Below are 23,438 nucleotides of genomic sequence, written 5' to 3'. Positions count from 1 at the left end.
AAAGTTTTTCTGTTACAGGAAAATGCTTCAATAACTGAGAGATGGCATTTAAAGAAAGAAATAGATTGAAGATTGAATTTTCCCTTGTTTTTCTTGCTCACTTCTTCCTTTGTTTCCTCATGTTCACCCAAATTGCTGCGAAGAATGAGCTGCATTTTTGGAATGATTTTGAGTCTTTCCTAATTATTCATAGGAAAAGTATTTATACGGCTGATATACTACAAGATATTTTCAAAGAAATGTGATAATAAATCCTACCTATTTATTTCTTTTTTATATTGTGTATTTGATCACTCACTCTTTCTTTTTAAATGTCATCATAATGTAAGATTGCAATATTCATTGAAAGAAAAATGGCTGCCATATATAAGGTAGTCATCATCTACAACTGTTTCTGTCACATGATGTTTATGACAATTTGCAAATAAAGTTGTGGGGGAAAAAAGAACAGAAGAAGGATGAACTGCATTTCTTTCTACCTTTCATTTTATTATCGAAGTTCAAAGTTTTTATTAGTCACATTTGTAAAAAGAGAATTTACATACAGTGAAATTAAAAAAGGGTAATCACTCTGTCTGTCAAACAATGTGCAAATGACTCACATAGTAATTTGTGAGAAGAAATACTATTTATTTGTGTTTATTTAGCCTTTATATAACCAGGTAAGTCCCATATAGATCATAGATCTCCTTTACAGGGGAGACCAGGCCAAGACAGCAGCAATACAGTTACAGTATATATCAGAAGTGAAATAAAACACAAAAACATACTTACTTAAAACACTGGCATACAGAGATCCAGAGTTTTCACCAGAATTTTAAAATCAGTCAAGGGCACAAGGTTTTGAAGATGTAGTTCAGCTTAAAGACAGGACAGGTAGAAAGAAATGCAGTTCATTCTTTTTCTTTTCTTTTTTTTGATAGAATTTAAAAACATTGGAACCAGGATACAAGTACAGTACTAAAACCTCCTTGTACTACTGTACTATAAAAACGCTCAATAAAATCTGTATAATATAACAACAAAATGCATAGAAAATTTGATTAGGAGTCAAATTTTGAGATCAGAGTGCCAAAATCGTGTGTGTGTATGCGTGTGTGTGTGCGTGTTAGTGTGTGAGTGTCAGCGCGTGCGTGCGTGTGTGTGTGTTCACGTGTTGGTGTGTGTGTTAGTGTGCGTGCGTGCGTGTGTGTGTGTGTGTTCGCGTGTTAGTGTGTGTGTGTTGGCGTATTAGTGTGTGTGTTGGTTTGTGTTAGTGTGTGTGTTAGTGTGCGTGCGTGTGTGCGCGCAGGCTGTTCTGTTAAACCGCGCCCACCCGGCAGAGTCGATGACGTCAGCGCACCCTACAGTGATGGGAACTCGAGCGAGCGCTGGTGAGTTTTTCTCAAACCAATAAAATCTCTCAGTTTCTTTTTTGTGTCGCTTGAACAGGGAAGTAGGCAGGACTCAGACTAACGCGCAACACTCAAGCCTCGACTGTTGTGTCCTCTGTCGGGCGTGTTTGTGTGTGAAGTCCGTACCCTGTCGTCGGGTATCGCCAGGGTCTTAACTGCCCGGTTATCATCCCGTTAACGGCCGTGTGAGTAGCAGCAGTTTGACTCCCGTAGCGCCAACTGAACCGTTTGTTGGTGTTGCATGTAAGTTAGCTATGTCGTTAGCTAGGTGCTGTCTGCTAGCTGTTACTGTTGTTAAAGAGGCACTTTTGGATTTGTTGCTTGTCAGGTCATGTTGTAACAACAGCATGCGAAGCTAAGGGCTGTTGACAGGGCGGTTTAGTTAGCCCAGCATGCACTTAGCAAGACAAAAAAAACTATGTAACGTAAGTTTATAGCAGCATATTCCCGTAGTAGCTAACGTTAACTGTCCCAGCAACACAGTGTCAGCCGGTGTTATCTGGATGTGTTCTGTATCCAGCTTTATGACGGTGCTCTGCAGTAACGTTTAGCCTTGTAAATAGGGGATTTGGTGGAGGATTTTACTAATATCATTATAGTTTGTTGTGTGGCAGGTCAAGCCAGGGAGTAAGTGACCATCAGATAGAAATCCAGGCAAAGTATGTCAAGTGGTTTTAACATTTAATCAAACCACACTCCTATCTGTCATTTTAGATATCCATAAAACCATTTGTCCTTGTCAAAAATGAATTATTATCAGTCAGAATGATAATTTCAGATATCCATAACGTCATTTTTACTAGTACAAATGACGTGTGACCCTTTCTATTCATGTTTTGGGCTTTCAATTCTAGATATACACAATTACATTTTAGATATCTGAAATTAACATCCTGGATATCTGTGATGTAATCCATATCTGTAATGACATATTTACTAGCCAGAATTAATTTTGGAAAATCAAAATTACATTATGGAAATCTAAAGTGTTTTTTTGTAGATATCTGAAATGGGAGCTTTCTTTGTTAGTTAGAATTACATGACAGATGTTCATTTTAGATATCTAAAATGTAATTGTAGATGTCTAAAATTGAAGCCCAAAACACACGAATAGTGACGTCATTTGTACTAGTAAGAATGTCATTGTGGATATCTGAAATATACTTTATGAACAGGAAGAACTTAGTTACAAATATCTGCAACACATATCCAGTCTAGCTATTATATGTTAAAATTTCTTGCCATAAACAGTGTTTTTGTAGATGTCAGGGATGATGTGCAAATCTAACCTTACAATAAGTTACTGTTGATGTTTGTTAGTTGGGCTTTTCAGAAATGCGTTGCAAATTCATCATTATCAATGCAGCCTGAAGGGTTGTGAGACTAAAGAAGTCAATTGTGAAATGACTGAAAGAAAAAGAAGTACTTCCTGATTTGGCTCGTTAACCACATTAAATGAGTCACAAGGAAATCCAAGTTTGGCCTTTCTCTCACATATGTTGCTCCTTATCTTCAAATGTTGGCTAATGGAGGAAGTAAAGGACCAGTGTTTTTCCTGTTAGAGTCCATTTAGTTAAAAATACACCACAGATGACCATTTTTAATCAATAAAGCCGTTTTAATCTTTTATTTTCTACTGTTTCAGGTATCCATTGGTTTCTAGAGCTGCAACTAATCATTAGGATAGATATTCAGTTTGCAATCTTATACTTAAGGAAACCAGCAAATACTCACTTTGAAAAGTTGGAACAGAGTTTTTTTCTTTCTAAATTTCGTGTAAAAATTGATCCCGATTAATTTTCAATTGACTAATAATTGCAGCTCTAGATTAATCACGCAATTATAATTTTTATTCATGAATTGAAATTAATTGAATGAATGTGTATTTTGGGTCTGTGTACATTTTGACCGTTTGTTTGTTTGTTTGTTTGTTTAAACCAATGAACAAGAAACAGTGAAACAGAAGTACCATGTTTTTTTTTGCTATTTCGTTTTGAACTACAGACGAACAAAATCAAAATATGAGAAAACCAAAGTCAAAAAAAGGCCTAATATTGGTTTTAGATTATTTGTTTTGTCGTTACAACTATTGAAAAATGAAAAGAATTAACAGTAGACCTGGAAGTGGGTCACTCGTATTACAAAATAAAGGCAGAGGATATGTCCATACCAAATAGCCAATAAATAGATAAGATGTTCAGTTCTGCTGTCAGCTTGTTATCAGCTCTGACAGCTCACAAGTGTAAGAACGACTGAACATTGTCAAATGTAGACTTACTGGTTAAAAATGATTTACCGCTGTGCTATACTGAGTGAAGTTAACTGTATGAGATTGTATCAGTCTGAAACACGAGAGCAAATATTAGCAGAAAATACAGTCTTGCCTTTATTTGCCAAACTTCAAGCAAGTCATGAATATGTAGCTCAACAGAGACACCGCATATTGACTACTGTGTTTCATATCTAAACTTAGGTTGTTGTGAGTTGTTCGACATAATTCGAACCAGCCAGCTATAGGCTCAGGGCCTACTTTTACAAAAAAGAGACTTTTACACGTCTCAGGCCTCAGCCTCCAGGGTGACAGTTTTGTACTTGACCCATTCATCCACCATAACTTCTTCCAGCTTCCTATACTGTCACATTTCAGGAGGCGGGGGGGCATTTGATAGAAGCTGCTGTGTGAGTGTCCTCATCGGGGTACACAAGACTCTCACTGTCTTCATTCTCAATCATCAAACTAAGATCTCATCCAAGTCACTGAGGCCTTTTGAACTCTGAAACTTTACTGAGTGACAACACAAACTGACAGCACTCTTTAAACTCACTGTCAAAATCTCACGGCTATGACAGAGAAGTCAGTCAGTCATCCAGTCAGTCAGGAGTAATGATTAATATGCTGAAAACACATTAAGGGTTAAATTATGACCCTTATGTTTTTGGCTTGAGGGGATGAATGTGATACATTAAATGTGTTTCCTTGTTTATTCAAGGTTTCAGTCCTATATAACAGTTTTTCATTTAAATATATAACGGTAGTGAATATAGCGTGGCTGTTGATGTGATAAGGTGCTTTAAGTTTGGCAAGTGAGGGAATGCGTTTAACTTCTGTGGTTTGTATTTATTTTTTAAAGATCATTGTTGGGGCCTTTTTGCCTTTATTAGTTAGTACAGCTGAAGATCAACAGGAAATTGGGAGAGAGAGATGGGACAAGCATGACATTCAGCAAAGGACAGCAGGTGGGAGTCTTAACTTTTAGCCTCTGTATATGGGGCACCCACTCTACTACTGACCCCAACCTCTTTGTTTTTAGTTGTAGTGCCTAGATGTAATCGTGCTATTGTACAATATCAGCAAGAGTCAATAAAATGTCGGCATAAAGGCCTGGTTGATGTAACGTGAAGGCATTTTTATTTATTTTTATCGTTGAAAGCCCCTTTTATTTTATTTTAGACCTGTTGGTCATGAAGATGTTGTAAAATATTCTTCGCTTTTAGCATTCAAGTCAATGTTCTGCAGCCAAAGTAGTCCCTTAATTTATGTTAGTTTGTAGTAGGCTGTAATTATGTTGATATTATGAAATGCTAGAAAGTATGTCTACTGTATATATGTTGAATATGTTTTAGATCTGCATTCACCCACACAATGAAAGACAAATTACAGTTTAAACACAGTCAAAAAGCATTGCTTACAGTAACAACTCTGTACACAATAATTACTTGAATTTAACATAGTAAGATCTGTATTCCATCAAATATATATAAAGATAAACGCTATATATCTATCTTATCTATTTATTTGCTCTTTGGTATGGACATGTCCTCTAGGCTTTTATTTTGTAATACGAGTGACCCACTTACTTTCATTCTTCAGAAGTTGTTACGACAAAACAAATAATCAAAAAACAATATTAGGCCGTTTATTTAAATTTGGTTATCTCATTTCTTGTATTTTGATTTTGAAAAAAACGTTTTTTTTCCATTTCTAGTTTAAAACATGGTATCTAGTTTGCTCGTTCATTGGTTTGATCAAAGAAACAGATGGTCAAAATGTGCGCGGACCATTTTGTTACATTCAGTCTTCAAAATGTCACAAAATGGGGAAAAGTTCTGAGGTGGCAAAATGTTTTCAATTAATTGTTATGCAAGCCTGGAGGCACTGGTTCATTCCTGTTACGAAGAACAGTCTGAATACATTCTTGAAGGTTGTGTAATTTTTAATTAACTGGACTTTGTATTCTTTTTAGAGAAAATGACCATCCCCCTGTCTCGCTCCGAGGTGTTCGGGGAGCTGAGGAAGGAGCTGCACGAAGATGAAAAGTTCCATCAGTCCGACGCTCACATCTTCATCATCATGGGAGCATCGGTGAGAGTGATTTTATAAATAACACACCCAAATGGGAACTGATAATGCAGTGTACACTTGTGAAATGAACCAGAAGAGCTAATGACACACACTTTACTGTCTGATCAGAATAATGATGCTTTTGGAAGCATCCAGAAGCCTATAACGTTCTCTGTGTTCCCTTATTTTTATCTTTTGGCACATTTACAATGCAGGCCAATTAGGCAAGAATTGTTGGCAATTATTACAAAGAATTGTGTCGAAACCTTTACAAATGCTGCAATGTAATTGCACATAACGTGATTAGGGAAATGTTGAAACTGATTTCACCAAGCTTATGCAAACAAGCACCACACAGTCATCCAAGCTTTTCAAAGTATAAAATCACACAGGCAAAAGCCTCAATGTTCCTCTTTTCTTATTATTTTAATAGAGCGTGTGATATTTATGACTGGGATTTTTTTTTTAATTGTTTAAACGGCATCAATATGATACCTGAGTTTTGGTCCTGAAACTAATTTTCCTAATTAATTTCCTTCAAAAAAGTTTTTATTTATTCATCTAATGCACCATCAAATTCATAAATGTGTATTTATTGTATTAACACAAACTCTTTTGCACACATGAAATTCAACAACATTTTTATTGATATTGTGCAATTTTGCAACCATTAAGTAAACCGAGCGAACAATCTGACCGAGCACAAAATAGTACAGTGCAGTTAACAGTTGGTCTTAATTTGGGGTATTTTAAAATGATAGGAGTTTAATGCATGTCCAATCACGATCACTGATAATTTATTTTATTGCTAAAATAAATTGACTATTAAGTTTATCCATTCGAATAATTTGTTAAGAAATGTCCTCTTTTCACTCTTTCATTGTCTCCTCATACTTGTCAGGTGTTTAGTTCAGGAAGTAAAAAAACTTTTTAGACTTGTTTCCTCATTTCTTTGTTACATGATCTCCATTCTCCTTCTCTATCTGGGCTTCAGTCTATCCGCATATGTCTCTGAGAGTTAAATAAGACACGCCTAACACTATTGTAAATGAGAGTTTTACTGAAACATGGTTGTATCTATGAGGAAATGTTTGCTTTCACTGCTCAGATGGTATTTTCTGCTAAATGTTTTTTTTTTTTAAAGAACCTTTTTCATATCCTTTTGTTGACATGATGTGTGAAAAAAGATCTTTGTTCAGTATTTTGAACGTTGAGTTATTCATTGGCTGTGCCTGTTTGCTCAGAACAGAGTGGCGCTGTTGCTGATTTTTGCAGTGTCACTGACAGTCAGCATTTTTCTTTCAACGGGATACACAGACAAGACAGGGGGAGGGGAAGGCAGTGTGCAGTCACAATCTGGTTGTGCATGTTTTAAAGACGTGTTGCTGCAGCTGTTTGAAAGCTATTTTTTATGTTTATCACCAACTGAATACATAAAGTCACACCAAACATCTACTTACGGCTACTAATTCAATAGTTAAGGCAGTTCAGCTTTGTGACGATATGAAATGTTTGTTCAACAGGTTTGCCCTTTGCTAATGTTGAAGGACATTGTGCATGTCAGTTCATATGAATGACCAACTTCTTAACCCAAGTGTGTCATTAAAGACACCTAAATTTATTTTAAACAGAAAAGCAGGGTTACACGTTGAGTTGAATTCCCAGCTGAGAGATAGTGGCTTTAAAGGGAGATGTCAGATTGTGATTTAGGCCAACAGTATACTGTTATGGGAATTATTTTTTTGAAAGAAGTTTACTTCTAATGTCCTGACCTGTCTTGCCCTTGTATTGATTTGAGGTTTGGCTCTGGTCATCTCAGATTTCTGAGCGCCTTTTGTCAATGTCTCTGACACTGGAATACAAGTTGTTTATCTAGTGTACAGTAAAGAAAGGGACAGGCCGAGCCGACGATCGGCCGTTGATCAAAGTCAGTTTAGTTTTGCACTGTGTCCTACACCGTCGGCCTTCGTCTGCTGATTTTCGGCCAGTTGAGCATGTTGAATTGGCTGCGGAGCCATCTGCGCCCTTCTGTAAAAAAAAAAAATCACTCTGATTGACAGTTCAATCAGTGCACGAGAACAGAAATGGAAGTGAGAAAAGTAAACTAACTGAAGTCAAGAGGCTTTTCAATTACATCACAAACTTGTTATATCAGGTAGGATTATGTTTGTTAGCCAATCAGCTCTTTAGCAAAAAATGTTCATAATTGTTTGTTGTGTTTCACAAGACAACACAAGGCCTTTAAGGCAGAGTCTGACTGTTGAACAACAACACAGACACTATACAGTTTTACTCGTTAGCTTGAGTTAAACCAGTGAGCAACAGGTTCTTTAGCAGCAGGACGGTCTTCTGTCTCACAGTCACAGTCAGCGGTTGGCTCTCGTGCTCTCTGGGATTACTCAAGTTGCACAATTCTTAAATAAGCCAAAGCAGCCTACTTACCTGTTGCCAGACAGTGAGACATGTAGTCTTCTTTTGTCTTTAAAAAAATATTACCACTGAGACGAGTTCAATAAGCTGCACAGTAACTTAATGATTGTGATGTTGACCTACATTTTTAAGGTGAATCATATTTGTGATTGTGTGTTTGCACCTGTAGGGGGATCTGGCTAAGAAGAAAATCTACCCAACTCTATGGTGAGTGAACTTCTGACCCCAGTGAAAGGCTTTTACATCAGTAACTCAGCAGAGTCTGAGGAAAGACACTCTTCTTAAGTGGACTGGAGCGTTTGACGTTTAAACCATATGTTTCTCTGTTCCCTCCCAGGTGGCTGTACAGAGATGGCCTCCTCCCTGAGCAGACGTATTTTGTGGGCTTTGCCCGCTCTGACTTGACAGTTGATGCCATTCGGGCTAATTGCTTGCCGTACCTGAAGGTAAAACTTTAAAAAAAAGCTGTTATTTGAATTTTTTTTTGAGTGAACATTTACATCAGGTAGAAGAAAATTAATATACCAACCCATGTAAATAAAACCTTTCAAAGTAAAAGTAATGTGTGCATCTTCCCCTCTGTTCTTCTTCTCTGGCTTAATCCTTAAACTGATTAACCTATAGATGATTATCACCTTAATCTGTTGTTCCACTCGGTATTACGGAGCTATATAATTACTTTTAGCTCATTAGCATTTAGCTGTCGACCGTCAATTTTACTGTTTTTGTTCCCTCATTTCCTCTCATAGCATCGTTTTCGGCCATAGCAGAGCAGCCGTTTTTAACAAAAAAGCTCTTAAAAAACCCAGTTATAAGTTTGCTTAAAAAATGTCAGTGTTGTGTTAACAGATTGTTTCTGCTGCCACCAAGTGGCCATACTAGTTCAGCTCCTAGTGGAATAATATAATCAGTCCATTTAGACCACATGTCTTTTTAGAAACACAATAAATATTTCCATTCTATGCATTTCATGCATGGTCCAGTATTCAGTTCCTGGTGCCTTTTAGATGAAACCATTGATTCAAACAACTGACTGTGTTTTTTAAATATCCTTATTAAATCCATTCACATGTAAATGTTCCCACCCTCTGACCCAGGTGACCGATAAAGACGCAGAGCGCTTGTCAGCCTTCTTCAGCAGGAACACGTACATCAGTGGGAAATACACAGATGACGCTTCCTTCTCCAAACTTGACACACACATCCTGTCTTTGCCCGGAGGAACCGAGGCCAACCGTCTCTTCTACCTGGCGCTGCCACCCACCGTCTACCACGATGTTACCAAGAACATCAAGCACTGCTGTATGAGCAGAAAGTCAGTACACACGTTGTACGCTGTTTACTTGTTGTTTTGCACGTGTCTGTTTTTCCTGTTATGTCTGAATGTATGTACACACATAGAAGTGAAACTCAGCATGCAGTGATCTCTAATTTTGGTGTGTGTGCGTGTGTGTGTGTGATAGAGGCTGGACCAGGGTGATCGTAGAGAAGCCATTTGGACACGACCTTCAGAGCTCTGAGGAGCTGTCCACTCACCTCTCCTCCCTCTTCACTGAAGATCAGATCTACCGTATAGATCACTATCTGGGCAAAGAAATGGTGCAGAACCTCATGGTGCTCAGGTGAGGAAACTCTGGATAAGGTTGCTTTTTTTTCTACTTGCATTTATGTTTTATCCGATGCCTTGTTAAGATTGTCGGCTAGGATATTGTCAAATAATGTAGAGGAAGTAGGGAGAGTTAAGGAGCTACACTCACTAATAGGTTATATAATGAGACGGTCCAGTAGAGTGAGAAAACAATTAGATGGGGCAAATTGTCAAACCAAAGCATGTATCAGTTGGGAAAAAGAACTAAATGTTACATTTCCACCAGAAATATAGATAGGTAGTTGTTCGGATTTTCTTCGATTTCTTAGAAAGAACTTATGTTAATGTGGTTTAAACTGAGTGTCTAATATAGCATCCTAATGAATAAAACTCAAAATCCACAATACTTACAGCATATCTTTCTTGAGTTGGTGTGGACAAAAGAGAGAGAGAGAACTTAAAAAAAAAAAAGTAGTTTGAACAACACTTCAGTTTCAGCTGGTCTGTGGTTTGGAAAAGCCTCTGTGAATATCATACAAAAAAAAACATAAGTCGTTCTCTAACCAACAACAAAACAGAAGAAAACTGTTCACGCATGTTGTCACGAACAGCCGTCTTTTCTCTGTGTGTGTGTTTGTGTGTGTGTGTGTGTGTGTAATAATTTTGTGATGCTCGTTGCAGGTTTGGGAACCGAATCTTTGGGCCGATCTGGAACAGGGACAGCCTGGCCTGTGTTGTTCTGACTTTTAAGGAACCGTTTGGTACTCAAGGACGAGGAGGCTACTTCGATGATTTTGGCATCATCCGGTGAGTGCAGAAAAAAACCCCCAGAATCTCGTCTCTGTACTGTAATATTAAAGCTTCATGCTTTAGTACCCAGGTTTAAAGTGACTTGTATAAGAATGAGCAGAGAGCAGTAACTGGAGCTTTTATACTCAAACACTGCATTTTTAGTTTAACTGTATATAGTAAACAGTACGTTCATCGTAAATAATTTTACTTTAACACCCCCCATATAAGCGGTATATAACATGTAATAAATGGTTTATAACTAGCTAGGACTGCAACTATTTACTTTATGAGCTCTCTGGGTTTGTTTAGTTGCCTCCAACTAAGCTTCATTCCCTTTTGTTTACACATTTTCTCCAGGTTTATTGAAGTTACTTTCATTATCGATTCATCTGCTGATTATTTTCTAGATGAATCTTAATTCATAAAATGTTGGAAAATGGAAAATGTCTATAAAGTCCAAGTCTTTAAAATGTTTTGTTTTGTCGTTCAGACATTCCGTTTAGTTGGATAAAAAACAGAAAGGAAGAAATTCTCCATGTTTGAGGCTGAAAACAGCCTTTTCTGACATGTTTGCATGAAAATTACTGAAACGATTAATTGATTATGAAAAAAGATGATGACGTTTTGATAAATCAAACAATCATTGCACTCTTTGTAAGCAGCAACTATAACTCCTCCTGTGTGCACGGATATGTGGGGGTTAGTTTATAAACAGTTCTAATAATATAAAATAAGTCTTTGAGACTTTAAAATGGTTGAAAATTACTGTTCATTAAGAAGCACTTAAAAATGTCCTTATCTATGTACAACTGCATTATAGAGGGTTATAAACAAAGCAAGAACACACCTGACACCACTTATTCTATCAACTGAATTGCCTTAACACAGTTGATTTGTTGGATCAGGTGTCTTCTTTGTTGGTTGGAATGAAAACCTGCAGCCCAGACAACTGCTTTAGAGGATGGATAGATTTTAACGCATCAGTTGTAATTTTAATGACCATGATCACATTCTCCTCTGTGTCTCTTGTGTGACCAGTGATGTTATGCAGAACCACTTGCTCCAGATGCTCTGCCTGGTTGCCATGGAAAAACCAGCTTCCACCAGCTCTGATGATGTCCGGGATGAAAAGGTACAAAATTGTCTCCCAGAGACCTCAACACTCATACCTGAGATCAGACACAATTGCTTACCAGTTGCATTCCGGTTCCACCTTCGGTCTGACATTGCCTACACTCTTAAACTGACTTTTCATGGGTGAGAGGATTTAATTTCCCCGAACCAATCACAAGAGATGTCCGGCCCAAGTCGAATGGGGATAAAATAATTCAATCATGAGACTCTTCTAGACTTTCCAAATGTTATCGGACCAAAACGAACTGATTCTGACAGTGAAACGAGTCTTTTCACAGAGGTCGCAACACTCAAGCCATCATTTTACAGCCACAGCAGTACTGACCATAGCTTGTAAGGTAGTGACGGAGTTAGCTACAGCGGAGCCTATTACCAGTGAGTGCTGTCTATATAAACACACAGCATGGCAACGGCCTTAGACCCACCCGTGGTGCTGATTGTCTTCAATCAAAACACAGCAGTTTTATGACACGATGCTAGATGAATTGGTCAACTTGGTGGAGGTTGGAGGATTCAAAGACCTGGACCCCAAAACAGCTGCTCCTCAAACACTACTACAAACAAGGAGAGATATGGTTAATCTTTCTAATGGAGGATCTGTTCTTGTAGGTGAAGGTGCTGAAGTGCATCGCTCCCGTGTCCATGTCAGACGTGGTGCTGGGTCAGTACGTGGGGGATCCAGAGGGTGAGGGAGACGCCAAACTGGGTTATCTTGATGATCCCACAGTTCCTAAAGGGTCGACTCAGGCCACCTTCACCGCCGCTGTACTCTATGTTCACAACGAACGCTGGGATGGTAAACACAACAAGACCCAAATCCTACTGATCTCTCATTTTCCCTGGCTCCTTTGTAAAGCATTGGTATTAAAATGTTTCGCTCCTCAGGTGTTCCTTTCATCCTTCGCTGCGGAAAAGCTCTGAATGAGAGGAAAGCTGAGGTGCGGCTGCAGTTCACAGATGTCCCAGGGGACATTTTTGGAAATCAGTGCCGCAGAAACGAGCTAGTGGTGCGCGTGCAGCCCAACGAGGCCGTCTACGCCAAGATGATGAGCAAGAAACCTGGCGTCTACTTCAGCCCTGAAGAAACTGAGCTGGACCTAACCTACAAGAGTAGATACAAGGCAGGTTCAAGAAAGAGTAAAATTGCATAGAGCTAGTGATTTAAATAACACAACAAAGAAAAATAGCAAAACTTTGTATATAACGTTTTCAATTTCTTAAATTCATAAAAAAGCAACGATGTAAAATCTGTGTCTTGTTATCAGGATGTGAAGCTTCCTGACGCCTACGAACGTCTCATCCTGGACGTCTTCTGTGGGAGTCAGATGCACTTTGTACGCAGGTTCGTCTTTGTTTTTCACTACTAAACTATACTGACATAGCATCCTAAAACAATTTCCAGCAAAATTGTATATATTTAGGTTTTAAAATACAGGAAAACCCGACCCCCCCCCCCCCCCCCCTTCTTATTGCCTGTAGACGAGACCTGTTTGTTTATTTTTTTAAGCACTGAATCAGGGTTCCTACGCAGTCTGGAATTTAATTTGAGTAATTTCCAGGTCTGGATAAGTATAGAAAAAGGGAAAATAGTATGGAAAAATGTTTGTGTTGTTTCCAAACTAGTATCTCACTTTCTAAAATAAAATATATTCATATATACAAATCAATATAAGTTTACTAACACAATATAGCCGACCTGTGATATGAAATTAATCAAGCTGGCTGTAGAATGGTGTCAAGTTACCATGGATACCAGTATGTTCACCGTGTGACTTTGATTCTCATTTATTGATTTTTTTCCATACGTGTCGTCATTTTATTCATGATTTATTAGACGTGTGTTTTCTTTTGTAGTTCCTGGTTAATTGTTCATACCTACTGTTTCTGTCTGTAGGGGTTACAGGTTCGCAGTTATTAATTGAATTATTTTAGCATTAGTTTGAATAAAATGCTGTGCATTGAACATGTCTTGGTTTGGAGTTCATTCACTTATGAGCTACAGTACGTATGTAAAAATGTCTTGTCATGACTTGGCAACATAATGGCATAGTCAGAATTTAACAAATTTGTTAAAAGTTGGATTTTAAAAACATTTATTTACATCAGCACCTAACAATTGGTATTCAGATGTTTAATATCGACTGAAAAATCCTCAGAGAAGTCTGGAAATTTGAGTCTGGAAAAGTCTTGAATTTTGAAATGGAAAATTTGAAGGAACCCTGCTGAATGATTTAATGTGGATTGGTACCCTGTAGTACAGACCTAAGTTCGGTATCCAACCTAGTTGTTAGTGGATTTTTTTTATCCGGTGTGAAAGGAGGTACCAGTTTTTCACACTAGATGGCGACATTTAGTGTGATGAAGTCTGGCTGCATTTTCTCTGCCTCAGCAAAGGGAAACATTGGTTTCCTTTTCCATATTTCGTTTTTACGTGACATCTGACTCTGTTGTCATGTCCTCCTTCACATGTTGAATTGTTTGTCTCTGCAGTGATGAACTAAGGGAAGCATGGAGGATCTTCACACCTCTTCTTCATCACATAGACAAAGAGAAGCCCAAACCTATTCCTTACAAATATGGAAGGTAGGAAATGTTGTTCAGTATTCCCTCAATTGTAAGAGGAGTTTATGATTGAGTATTGATTGTTTGTCTTTTCTTCTCAGCCGGGGTCCAGCTGAAGCAGACGACCTTGCAAAGAGAGTTGGATTTCGCTATGAAGGCACTTATAAATGGGTCAACCCTCACAGACTGTGAATTGTGATGAGATGAGGGAGAAGTAGAGGTAGCATAGTAGGAGGGGTGCAGCCGGGTAAGTGAGCCCTGTTCCAATACTGGAGTGTCTTTTGAGGAAGCAGAGGTTTCCACCATGTGGATCCATCGCAGTAGCACAAACAAGCTATTATTTCTCAGGTATGGCAATTATTCCTCGAAGCCAGTTCATCAGATATTCAAAAAAGAATTATGAATTTATGCGGACATCATGAGCTTATACCAGATATATTGGTAGTGTATTTTTCTTTCTTCATACATTCACAGAAACTTTTTGTTTCAGTGAAAGTCAGAAAATGATATTTATGTGAACAAAATAACTGTCTGATGAACTCGCTCCATGTCCCTGTCTCTGTTAATTAGGTTTTAATTTGTAAGGATGTTAAATGGAATAACTGAGGAGCAGAGTAACAACAAAACACTCAGCTGAGTCATTCTCACTCAGCGTAAGCAGCACTGTACCAAAGATGGTAACTGAGCGCAGCAGAGACGAGGAACAACAGGAATGACCACCAGCTGTCACTCTTAATAACCATTGTGATTGTAATACCATTATGCTTTGACTGCAGTTCTTAATCACACTTAGTGGAACTTCCTTTTATATCTTCCATACTCTCTTTAGGACAAATAGACTCTGTGGTTTACTAAAGGTGATGCAGTCGGTTTCTCTTCAAAGCTTTCATACTGGAATAGTCTTAAGTGTCCTTATTGACACAAACAATTCCCTATCTTGTTTAGTAGCCTCCAACTGAGCTTCATTCCCTTTTGTTTACATTTTTCAAGTTTATTTGAGTTACTGATGTTCATTCCATATTTCAAAATATTCAGACAGCAGCGGTGTCTACCACAGGTCAACAGTGAATGTCTTTTGTTATGACGTACTGAATACAGCTGCCAACTGCACACTTGCATGTAAAGCAAGCTACATTTCCACTTCTTGTAATAAACTAGTTTTGCTTCTGTTAACACGTTTCATGCTTTGTGATTATGTTGTCATAGGTGTATCAGCATTTAAATAAAGAATCTTAAAAGCAGGGTTCCTAGGGGTGCTGGAAATCCTTGAAAACACTTCTCATGTAAGCAAGAACACGGACATAAAGTAAAGGGCAAAATTTGGGGTATTTAGTCGACAAAGAAAATTGATCATAAACAGAATAGGCAATGGCATTATCAATAAAAACGATTGCCTTCCTAATGCCTAATTGAGTGAAAAATGATTCCAGCGATGATTTGATGACAGAATTAGTTTATTCACAGACAAATGTTTATACAATTCCCAACAATCATTAGCCATAACTAAGGAAAAACGGGCTCAGGCAGGGTCACACTACCAAATGGAAAAGTGGACAGGCGTTAAGTAGTTAAGTCTTTGGTTTTACAAAACAAAACAAAAAAGACAATGGACAAGACAAGCAACCGTGCGTTCTAAGGCACTTGCATTTTGTTTGTTAAAAACAGTTGCTGTGTGATCGACTGTTTTAATATACAGTACAAGACAGGAAATATCATAGGGAATTATGTGAGACACTGAACAGAGAAAATTAAATGAGGTATTACATCTATAATTAAATAACTTGTCACGATGGACAGGCATTCACCGGACGGTCACATTAATGTCAAGATAGCGATAATTCCCTCTACAGAAGGCTGTCAATAGGTCTTTGCCCTGAGTGGTTGGCTCAGCCAAAATCTGAATGCATGATGTAGTGTCATAAACATTGTGCAAACATTTTACTTACTTACTAAACTTTTTTTATAAATATTGAGCTCTGATCATTTTGATGTCCAGTAAAGTCTGGATTTCTTTATCAGCTGCTGTCTAGAAAACTGACACCATGCACTCTGATTTTGAAAAAAGAAATAATAATAAAAAATAACTCCGGCATAAAGAGCTATCTGACCGTCACACAGGGGGAATTAAAACCATACAAGAGTTATCCTTCAAGTTTCATGTATGTGTCAGGAAATTAACGAAAGCACTTAAAATAAACTGAGTGTTAAGGACAAAGTGGTAAAACTGGAGCACACAAACGTTATGCGCCCTCTCCAAAGAGTGAACATGGATTGCACTCACTGGCTGGAGCAGTTTAGTATCATAACAGCTGTGGAGTGAATGGTCGTCGCCCCCGTCTATTTCTGATGGTTAACAGGCGAGAAATGGTAGTGTTCTCCATTTAGTAGGCACTTGGTCAGTTTGTCAGGTTTTTTTTTACATGTGCTCTGGGTGGTTCTGCAAGCAGCCTATGAACTCTGTGACTGGATGGTCCTTATAGCAGATCTCATACACAGCATTGAACAGGGGGAACCTGGGAGGAAGGAGGAGGTTTTGTTGAGTGTAAAAAGTATTTTCTAACGAGTGCACATGACGACGGCGTTTGCTTTGTTGCTGCTTAACTTACTTGTCGAGGAGGTTTTTGTGCCTGAGGATTTGATGGACTTCAGCTGCTGTCGCTGGTCCCTGCAGCTTCTGGCCGTTCAGCATCTCCTTCTCCAGCTCCTCAATGGACTGACGAGAAACATGACATGCAGGCGTGTGTGTGGGAGACTCTAAATTACCTTTAGTATTGTCCAGCGTGCTTAAATAATTTACTATTTTTCACCTTTATCCATTTCATAAATATTTTTCTCAGGGCAGGGTTATTACTGCTCCTTTAGTTATGAAACAACAGTTGAAGCTTTTATTTTGAAAGTTACGCCAGAAGAAAGCGAGTGTCTTCATGATAAAATAGTCTCCAAAGCGAAGGAAAATGTACCTTTTCCTTATTTAGCACCTTGCTGATAAAGGCACAAGCTTTGTCAGTATTTCTTTAATATTGTATTTAATAAGTCACATAATATATATTTGTGTGTTTAACTGAGTTTGAAAGTTACAAGACTGATATATTAGCCTTATTCACAGCAATGTTGCTGTTCAGAAGCAGTCGTTACATGTTTCAGTCTCAAGACATAGTGTAAATGTACTATTTACAGTTAAGTGTTAAGTGCAAAACAAATGCAGTATAAAAAAAGGTGAAATGCGTTTAGACTTTGTGGGCTTAGGATAGAATAGAAATACTTTATTGCAGTTTTAAGCTGCATTTCATGTGATTTTGTAGTATGTTCTAATGTTTGATAGTGATTGTAGCCTAAAGAGGTGACAAAGACATTCACTTGAAAGGTTGCAATTCCTAATTGGAATATAAGGATTCATTTAGGTTATTTTACCTAGTTTAATGTTTTATATTTGAGATGTTATTTATTCTTTTTATTTCTTTACTTTGACTATTTCCTTTATTGAAGGAAATATTGAATACTGAAGTTTCTATTTTCAATTTGAGGAATAATATTGAAAGAAGGACTAATCTCAGCGCTCATGGACCTAGAAAAGTGTATTTTGCTCTGCGATAAAGCTTTTGTGAGTAAACAAATCAAGAGCAATCCTCAGTTTTGCCTGCTGAATCTGAATGTTTCTTAAAACCAAAAATAGTGGGACATATATCCTTTTCTTAAAAAGGGGTAAAAGTATTTGAAAATCGAGGCTCTTACCTTCCCCGTCTTCACAAAAGCTTCGGCTACTTTGCGGTTGCGGCCGCCGTAGCAGGTTGTGATGAGGTCAGCCACGCCGCAGCTCTCCAGGAAGGTTGCAGAGGACACGGGACCAGCAGTACAGAAAATGCGGGCGAAGGCGATCATCTCCATCAGGCCCAACCTGATCACTGCTGCCTTCGTGTTGTCTCCGAAGCCCAGACCGTCACAGAAACCGGCTCCGACCGCAACAATGTTCTGAAGGACGGACGTGGAGGGAAAGGAAATTCAACTTGTTTCCCAAAGTAACTGAGCTGGAACTATGTTAAATTTGCTTTATTGAACCAGAATCAGTAGGAATCAGGATATTTTGGCAGTTTTGCTTAAAAAAAAAAGAAGGATTTATCAATTATTACATTACAGTTTCAGCTCTAATTCGATCCACGCACATTACCGATAAATTACATCTTATAACACTAATTGGTATTAAAATGTGTGAAGCCTATGAGAGGATAAGTGTCTAATGTTTTTTTAACTCACAAGCTAACACCAAGTAAAAAATATCCCATCTTTAATATGCACGCCAAATTAAATATGAATCTGTTAATGCTGGAGTTTTAAAAATTGAAAGTACACCGCTTTATGTTTTATTAAATATTTAGAGCTTGCTGTGTTTCTTATTTATTCAGTCGAAGTTGCTGCTTAGAAGATAAATTACACGTCACTTTCTGTGAATGTCAGCACTCTTTTAATGGCGGTATATTCTTGTATATAATCAACTAGTTTTACCGTCACAAGGATGCATTATATTTGACAAGACTGCAGTAACGGGTGTAATTAAGTAGTTTCTGTCTGACTCCTGCTCAGCTGCAGAGAGCTGTCATGCTCTTCGAATGGACACTTGTTAAACTTGGTTAAACTAGTTTCCATGTGGCCTAATGGTAATTTAGCAAGATGATACAGTGTAAGACAGAACAGTTATTATCTCCACTTTTGCAGCTTTGTTTTGTAATAAAAGCTCACCTTCAGGGCGCCACAGATTTCCACCACGTCATACTCCTCTACTACAGTGACTCGGAAGTTGTTGGTCTGCATGAGTTCCTTCAGGAGAGCGCCGTGGTTTTTATTCTTACACCCTGTAAAACGGGAAAAAAGAAAGAACCTGGTCTTTTTTTGGAATCTGTACAAAATGAATTATTCTCACCAGTATTCAAATTGGTAGACTTATCATCTACCTACTGTATAAAGCAAAAAAGTGTGTGTGTGTGTGTGTGTGTGTGTGTGTGTGTGTGTGTATGTGTGTGTGTGAGTGAGATTTGGATATCTTGCGAAACATTCATCTAATCTACTTCACATACGCTGACATCCTTTATGTCAAATTTGGCCAGATGGTGGTGCTATAACAACAAACTTTACCTAGTACCCTGTCACTTTTGATCTTAAGTCACAGAAACAATTTTCCCCTGGATTTGTTCAGACAACATCTATGATCCATGTAAGCCACGCCCATTCAGAGCGATTTTCCACCCCCTTGATTTGTGTTTGAATGGTTTTTGTTTTTTTCTATTCCTTCTACGAATTTTGAGCACCAAATTGCAGTACAGAACATCTCTGGACCAAGCTGGAAGAAGTGCCTTTTTTGGGCACGCCCCCCCTGACAACGCTGCAAGCAGAAATACCAGGGGCCTGTTCCATAAAGCGAGTTTACTAATTAAGTCAGTATTATTTCCGTTAGTCTCTTATTTTCAGTTGTTTCGGTTCCATTGAGCAAATTCAACAAGTTTCCCAGCATAAGTTGCCATAGTAACTGAGCTTTAACAATGTTGAATTTGCTTTGATTTTCAACCAGCCAGTTCTGACACACACGCACTGGAGCACAGCACTAGTCATTAAAGCACAGTGACTTTGCATCTTTTAGAGTGCAGCTGTAATGCTCAAAGGCCTCAAACATTTGCAAGCACTGATCCAACAAATATTAATCCTGTCACACACTAATAAAAATGAAGTCATGTGGTGCATACAAAAATGTGAAGAAAGCAAATGTCAAACTGAACCAGCCCAGTCTGTTGTTTACACAGCAACTACAAGGCGAGTAAACTGTCAGCCTCCTTCTGCTGATAATGCACAAAGCTGGAGAACACAGACCACAACAAACACGCTTCCTGTTTCACGACTAAAACCTGCTTATCGAAGCTGTGAATCTTGATCAAAGTGCACCTTTGTCCTGACTAAACGACAGTCCTCTCTTTCAAGACAACACCCCCGTGCTAAGCAATCAAAAAATGTCAGAGCAAGATTTTTAAAAAAGCACGGCAATCAGACTAACCGATGGTGGTCTCGCAGAACTTCTCATCAGCAACCTCATTGGCAATGTTGGCTCCCATCAGCACACTCATGGTGATACCCAGCTTCTCCTGGATCACATCAGAGATGAGTTTAAGTCCTTCAGGCCCCTCGTCTACGCCCTGGAAGAACGAAAACACATACAGAAGCAGTGTATTTACATCAAGCCACCGCAAGCTGGTATTTGGGGCGAAGACCGCCCTGCTCAACTGACTGACAGCTGCTTTAACCTGGACACAAACTTTAAGAGTGGTATGGTAAAAACCATATTCAGAGACAAAAAGGTGAAACATTCATTATGATAATGCAGCACAAACAGCAAAGCCGAACCTTGATAAGGGAGATCCCCAGTGCATCAGTCTTTATCTTGCCCTTTATGGTGTCACACGTTCTCCCAACAAACTGGTGCGGGATCACAAACACCAAAATATCTGCGTCACTGGACGCCTCCACCAGGTCCGGGACGGCCAGCTGAGGAGGAAGGTGAGGTTGATGTTGTAAGAGGCATGACATACACGACAATCTATTATGAAAACGGTGATGGAGGTAGCCATTTAAGACAACAAACACAAATACAAATAATAAACATTTTGGTGACCATGTATTACTGTTAAAAAGACAGTTTCTTACCACATTTGCTGGCAGCTTGTGACCAGGAAGGTACTTCACATTTTCATGGTCAGTGTTGATTATTTCCGTCAGTTTGCGCCCATCAACCATCTCCTCAAACACCCACATTTTTACAGTGGTGTCGAAGTTTGGATTCTGAGCAGTGTTGGCACCAACGATCTTGGCAATGGCAGAACCCCTGTATAGTTAATGGTTGCAGGTTAGTGATGGGTTTACATTGCAAATCATGTTTAAAAATGCATGCATTTAAAATCTGTGAAACTAGAAAATGAGGTCATTAATATAAATAGTTCCTCATGTGTTTCCAACTGGTTCAGTAAGGTGCTGCACTTTGATCACCAACAGCTGTTTTCTGAGCAGAGTGACCCGGCAGGCTGCACTCAAGATAAATGTGGGGCCATATATTCAGACTGCAGCTCATAATTTGATAGAATAACCAGCATGTTTTTTTAAAATTACCATGGCACTTCAACAAAAACCTTTATTTTGTGAAAAAAAACAGTGAGCAAAATTAGAGAACAGTAAGCACTGTGTCAGAGATGAAAACAATGTTTTCTTCTATAGGATTAAAAAATAATAGGAAGTGTAGAGGCCCTTTGCTTTGAATGACTTCAGCTCATCTGCGCCCACAGGACATCACTAGTTTCTCTCACTGCTCTGGTTTGATCTTGGTCTTCAGTCTCTTCCACAGTTCAGTAACTGTAGTGGGTTTCATAGTCATCATTTTTTTTTTTGCCAAGGATTTTCCAGAGATTCTCTATTAGGTTTAGATCTGAAGTTATAGATCAAACATCTGTTTTACAAGGGAGACCCTAAACCTCCGTACTGGTGTGGAGACAACACTTGGCCAGACTCCATTGAGAACTCTGCTGATTTTACGTTTGTTTACTCGCCTGTGATGCTACTTTATTGTTTAATATCATTTTAGGACATTCTTCTAATAATTCGGGACCACCGAATTAATTCGGCAATAGATACATCAAAGAGTTTAACACAATTTAAACTTGGTTTCTTTCCAACAATAGCTACAATCCAAAACAAAACACAATCTATAAAAGCAAATATTTCAAATCGATAAATGTGATTGGTCGGGAAGTTTAGCTATGTGCCGAATTTAGTAGATGTTCTCATTTCCCAGAAAATGCAGTGATGGCTTGAAAATGAATAACGTGAGGGCAAAAGCCCAGTAACGTTGACCGTGACTGACATATGGCCAGTTTTCTGTCCACTCAGCCGGTTTCTTATCACTCTAATCGAGACTAAACTGTGCGGAATGTTCCAGATGAACTCATCGTTACACAGTAGTTAACGGCACGATTCGAACTTCTCTGACGTTACCATGGGAATCGTGGCTAACTGCTAGTTAACGCTCACTGGCTGGTTGCCCTAGTGATGCTAAATTGGCTAGCAACGGCTCACCGGGGTTAACGGGAAAACACACGAAGACAGCAGCGTACTCCAGAAGTTAGCCACGGTTAACAGCGTACACGTGAATACACACACAACGTACCAGTTTCCAGAGCCGATGAGGCACACTTTCTTCGGAGCTGCCATTGTGAAGAGGTAAGCCGATGACTGGAGCTTGAACCGACCGACTGAGCACCGCTGTGGACCTGCAGTGTGGTTATGCAACACACACACACAGAGCAGCAACAGCAGGACTGTTATTGGCCGATCCGAGGGGGAGACTCTGACCCGCCCTTTAGAACCAGCTCCAGCTCCATGTCTGGCGTCCACCCAGCCTACTGGAGGTTAGTAGGCTCAAAGTAAAGGGGACAAAAGGCTCCCTGTGTGAACCCTGCAGGTCATTGATTAACGTTTCATGGGGTAAACACCCTGTTCATGCACTGATAACTGTGTGCGCGAATGCAAGAAAACACAACCTGGGAAGTTATTGAGGCCCCTGAAGTAAGCTTATCATCCAGCAGCGGTGGGAAGTAGCCTTCTTTTACTTTTACTGGAGAGTTTCCATTATCTGCTTCTTTATAGTTCTACTAAACAACCATGCAGATTAAAAGAAAATGGTGTTTTTTTACTCCATTACCTGTTTTTACTTTGCAGAGCCATATGAATAATAGAAAATATAATTCACCTATAAGTTATGGAGCATTATATTTTTCATCACTGCATTTCAGGGGAAAAATTTTACTTTTTTTTTAACCTAAACTCCAGAGATTCAAATCAATCATACACATTTTTTATAGAATAGTAGGGAAGACGAAAAAGTAGACAGAAGAAGCTACAACAATGCTATTTGCATCAAAGAAAATGACCAAAAATATAATAAGTGTTAACAAGCTTCTGAAATGGACCATTCTGCAATTTGAATACTTTTGATACTTTAATATTTCTGATAATAGTTTCCAACTTAAGTATATGTTTGAATGCAGGACTTTTAAGAATATCATACTTATATTTCAGTAATTTACATTATTGTAGTATTACAATGATCTACATACCTTATGAATGTGGGGATTTTAATGCATTATTTTTTATTGAATTGCTATTTTAA

General features: G+C 38.6%; 2 protein-coding genes across 5 annotated transcripts; one reads left to right on the top strand and one right to left on the bottom strand.

The window, feature by feature from the left end:
* Nucleotides 1-1,351: 1,351 nt before the first annotated feature.
* LOC310952188 (glucose-6-phosphate 1-dehydrogenase) lies at nt 1,352-15,405 on the top strand (the record flags this gene model as incomplete). Of its 4 annotated transcripts, XM_083920715.1 has the most annotated exons (14): nt 1,452-1,579; nt 4,557-4,631; nt 5,639-5,757; nt 8,336-8,373; nt 8,504-8,612; nt 9,264-9,481; nt 9,630-9,788; nt 10,436-10,561; nt 11,585-11,678; nt 12,290-12,476; nt 12,566-12,801; nt 12,946-13,022; nt 14,171-14,263; nt 14,344-15,405. In XM_083920715.1, 12 exons carry the CDS (start codon nt 5,644-5,646, stop codon nt 14,432-14,434), a joined length of 1,542 nt encoding a protein of 513 aa, XP_083776841.1. In that variant the 3' UTR covers nt 14,435-15,405. The 4 variants fall into 4 exon arrangements, with proteins under 4 accessions (XP_083776838.1, XP_083776839.1, XP_083776841.1 ...); XM_083920712.1 differs by lacking the exons at nt 1,452-1,579; nt 4,557-4,631 and adding an exon at nt 1,352-1,373; XM_083920713.1 differs by lacking the exon at nt 4,557-4,631 and having other exon boundaries at nt 1,439-1,579.
* A 322-nt stretch (nt 15,406-15,727) lies between these two features.
* Nucleotides 15,728-22,530, bottom strand: LOC310952237 (glycerol-3-phosphate dehydrogenase [NAD(+)], cytoplasmic). The gene is made up of 8 exons (XM_083920794.1): nt 22,437-22,530; nt 20,927-21,104; nt 20,627-20,767; nt 20,280-20,418; nt 18,977-19,089; nt 17,975-18,211; nt 16,849-16,955; nt 15,728-16,755 (listed from the first exon to the last, which is right to left on the bottom strand). Exons 1-8 carry the CDS (start codon nt 22,478-22,480, stop codon nt 16,659-16,661), a joined length of 1,056 nt encoding a protein of 351 aa, XP_083776920.1. The 5' UTR covers nt 22,481-22,530; the 3' UTR covers nt 15,728-16,658.
* Nucleotides 22,531-23,438: the final 908 nt, after the last annotated feature.

This window comes from Echiichthys vipera (assembly GCF_963691815.1).
Source record: "Echiichthys vipera genome assembly, chromosome: 9".
Classification (NCBI taxonomy): Eukaryota; Metazoa; Chordata; class Actinopteri; order Perciformes; family Trachinidae; genus Echiichthys; species Echiichthys vipera.
Note: the sequence above shows the minus strand (reverse complement) of the source record. Positions and strands in the feature narration are given on the sequence as shown.

Bases quoted from the DNA above. Each gene is read 5' to 3' on its own strand.
- LOC310952237 (XM_083920794.1), bottom strand. From the start codon at position 22,480: ATGGCAGCTCCGAAGAAAGTGTGCCTCATCGGCTCTGGAAACTG. The intron at 19,090-20,279 runs GTTAGTCTGATT...CCCGTTTTACAG, and splicing joins GTTCTGCGAGACCACCATCG to GGTGTAAGAATAAAAACCAC. The intron at 16,756-16,848 runs GTAAGTTAAGCA...CCTTCCTCCCAG, and splicing joins CACAAAAACCTCCTCGACAA to GTTCCCCCTGTTCAATGCTG.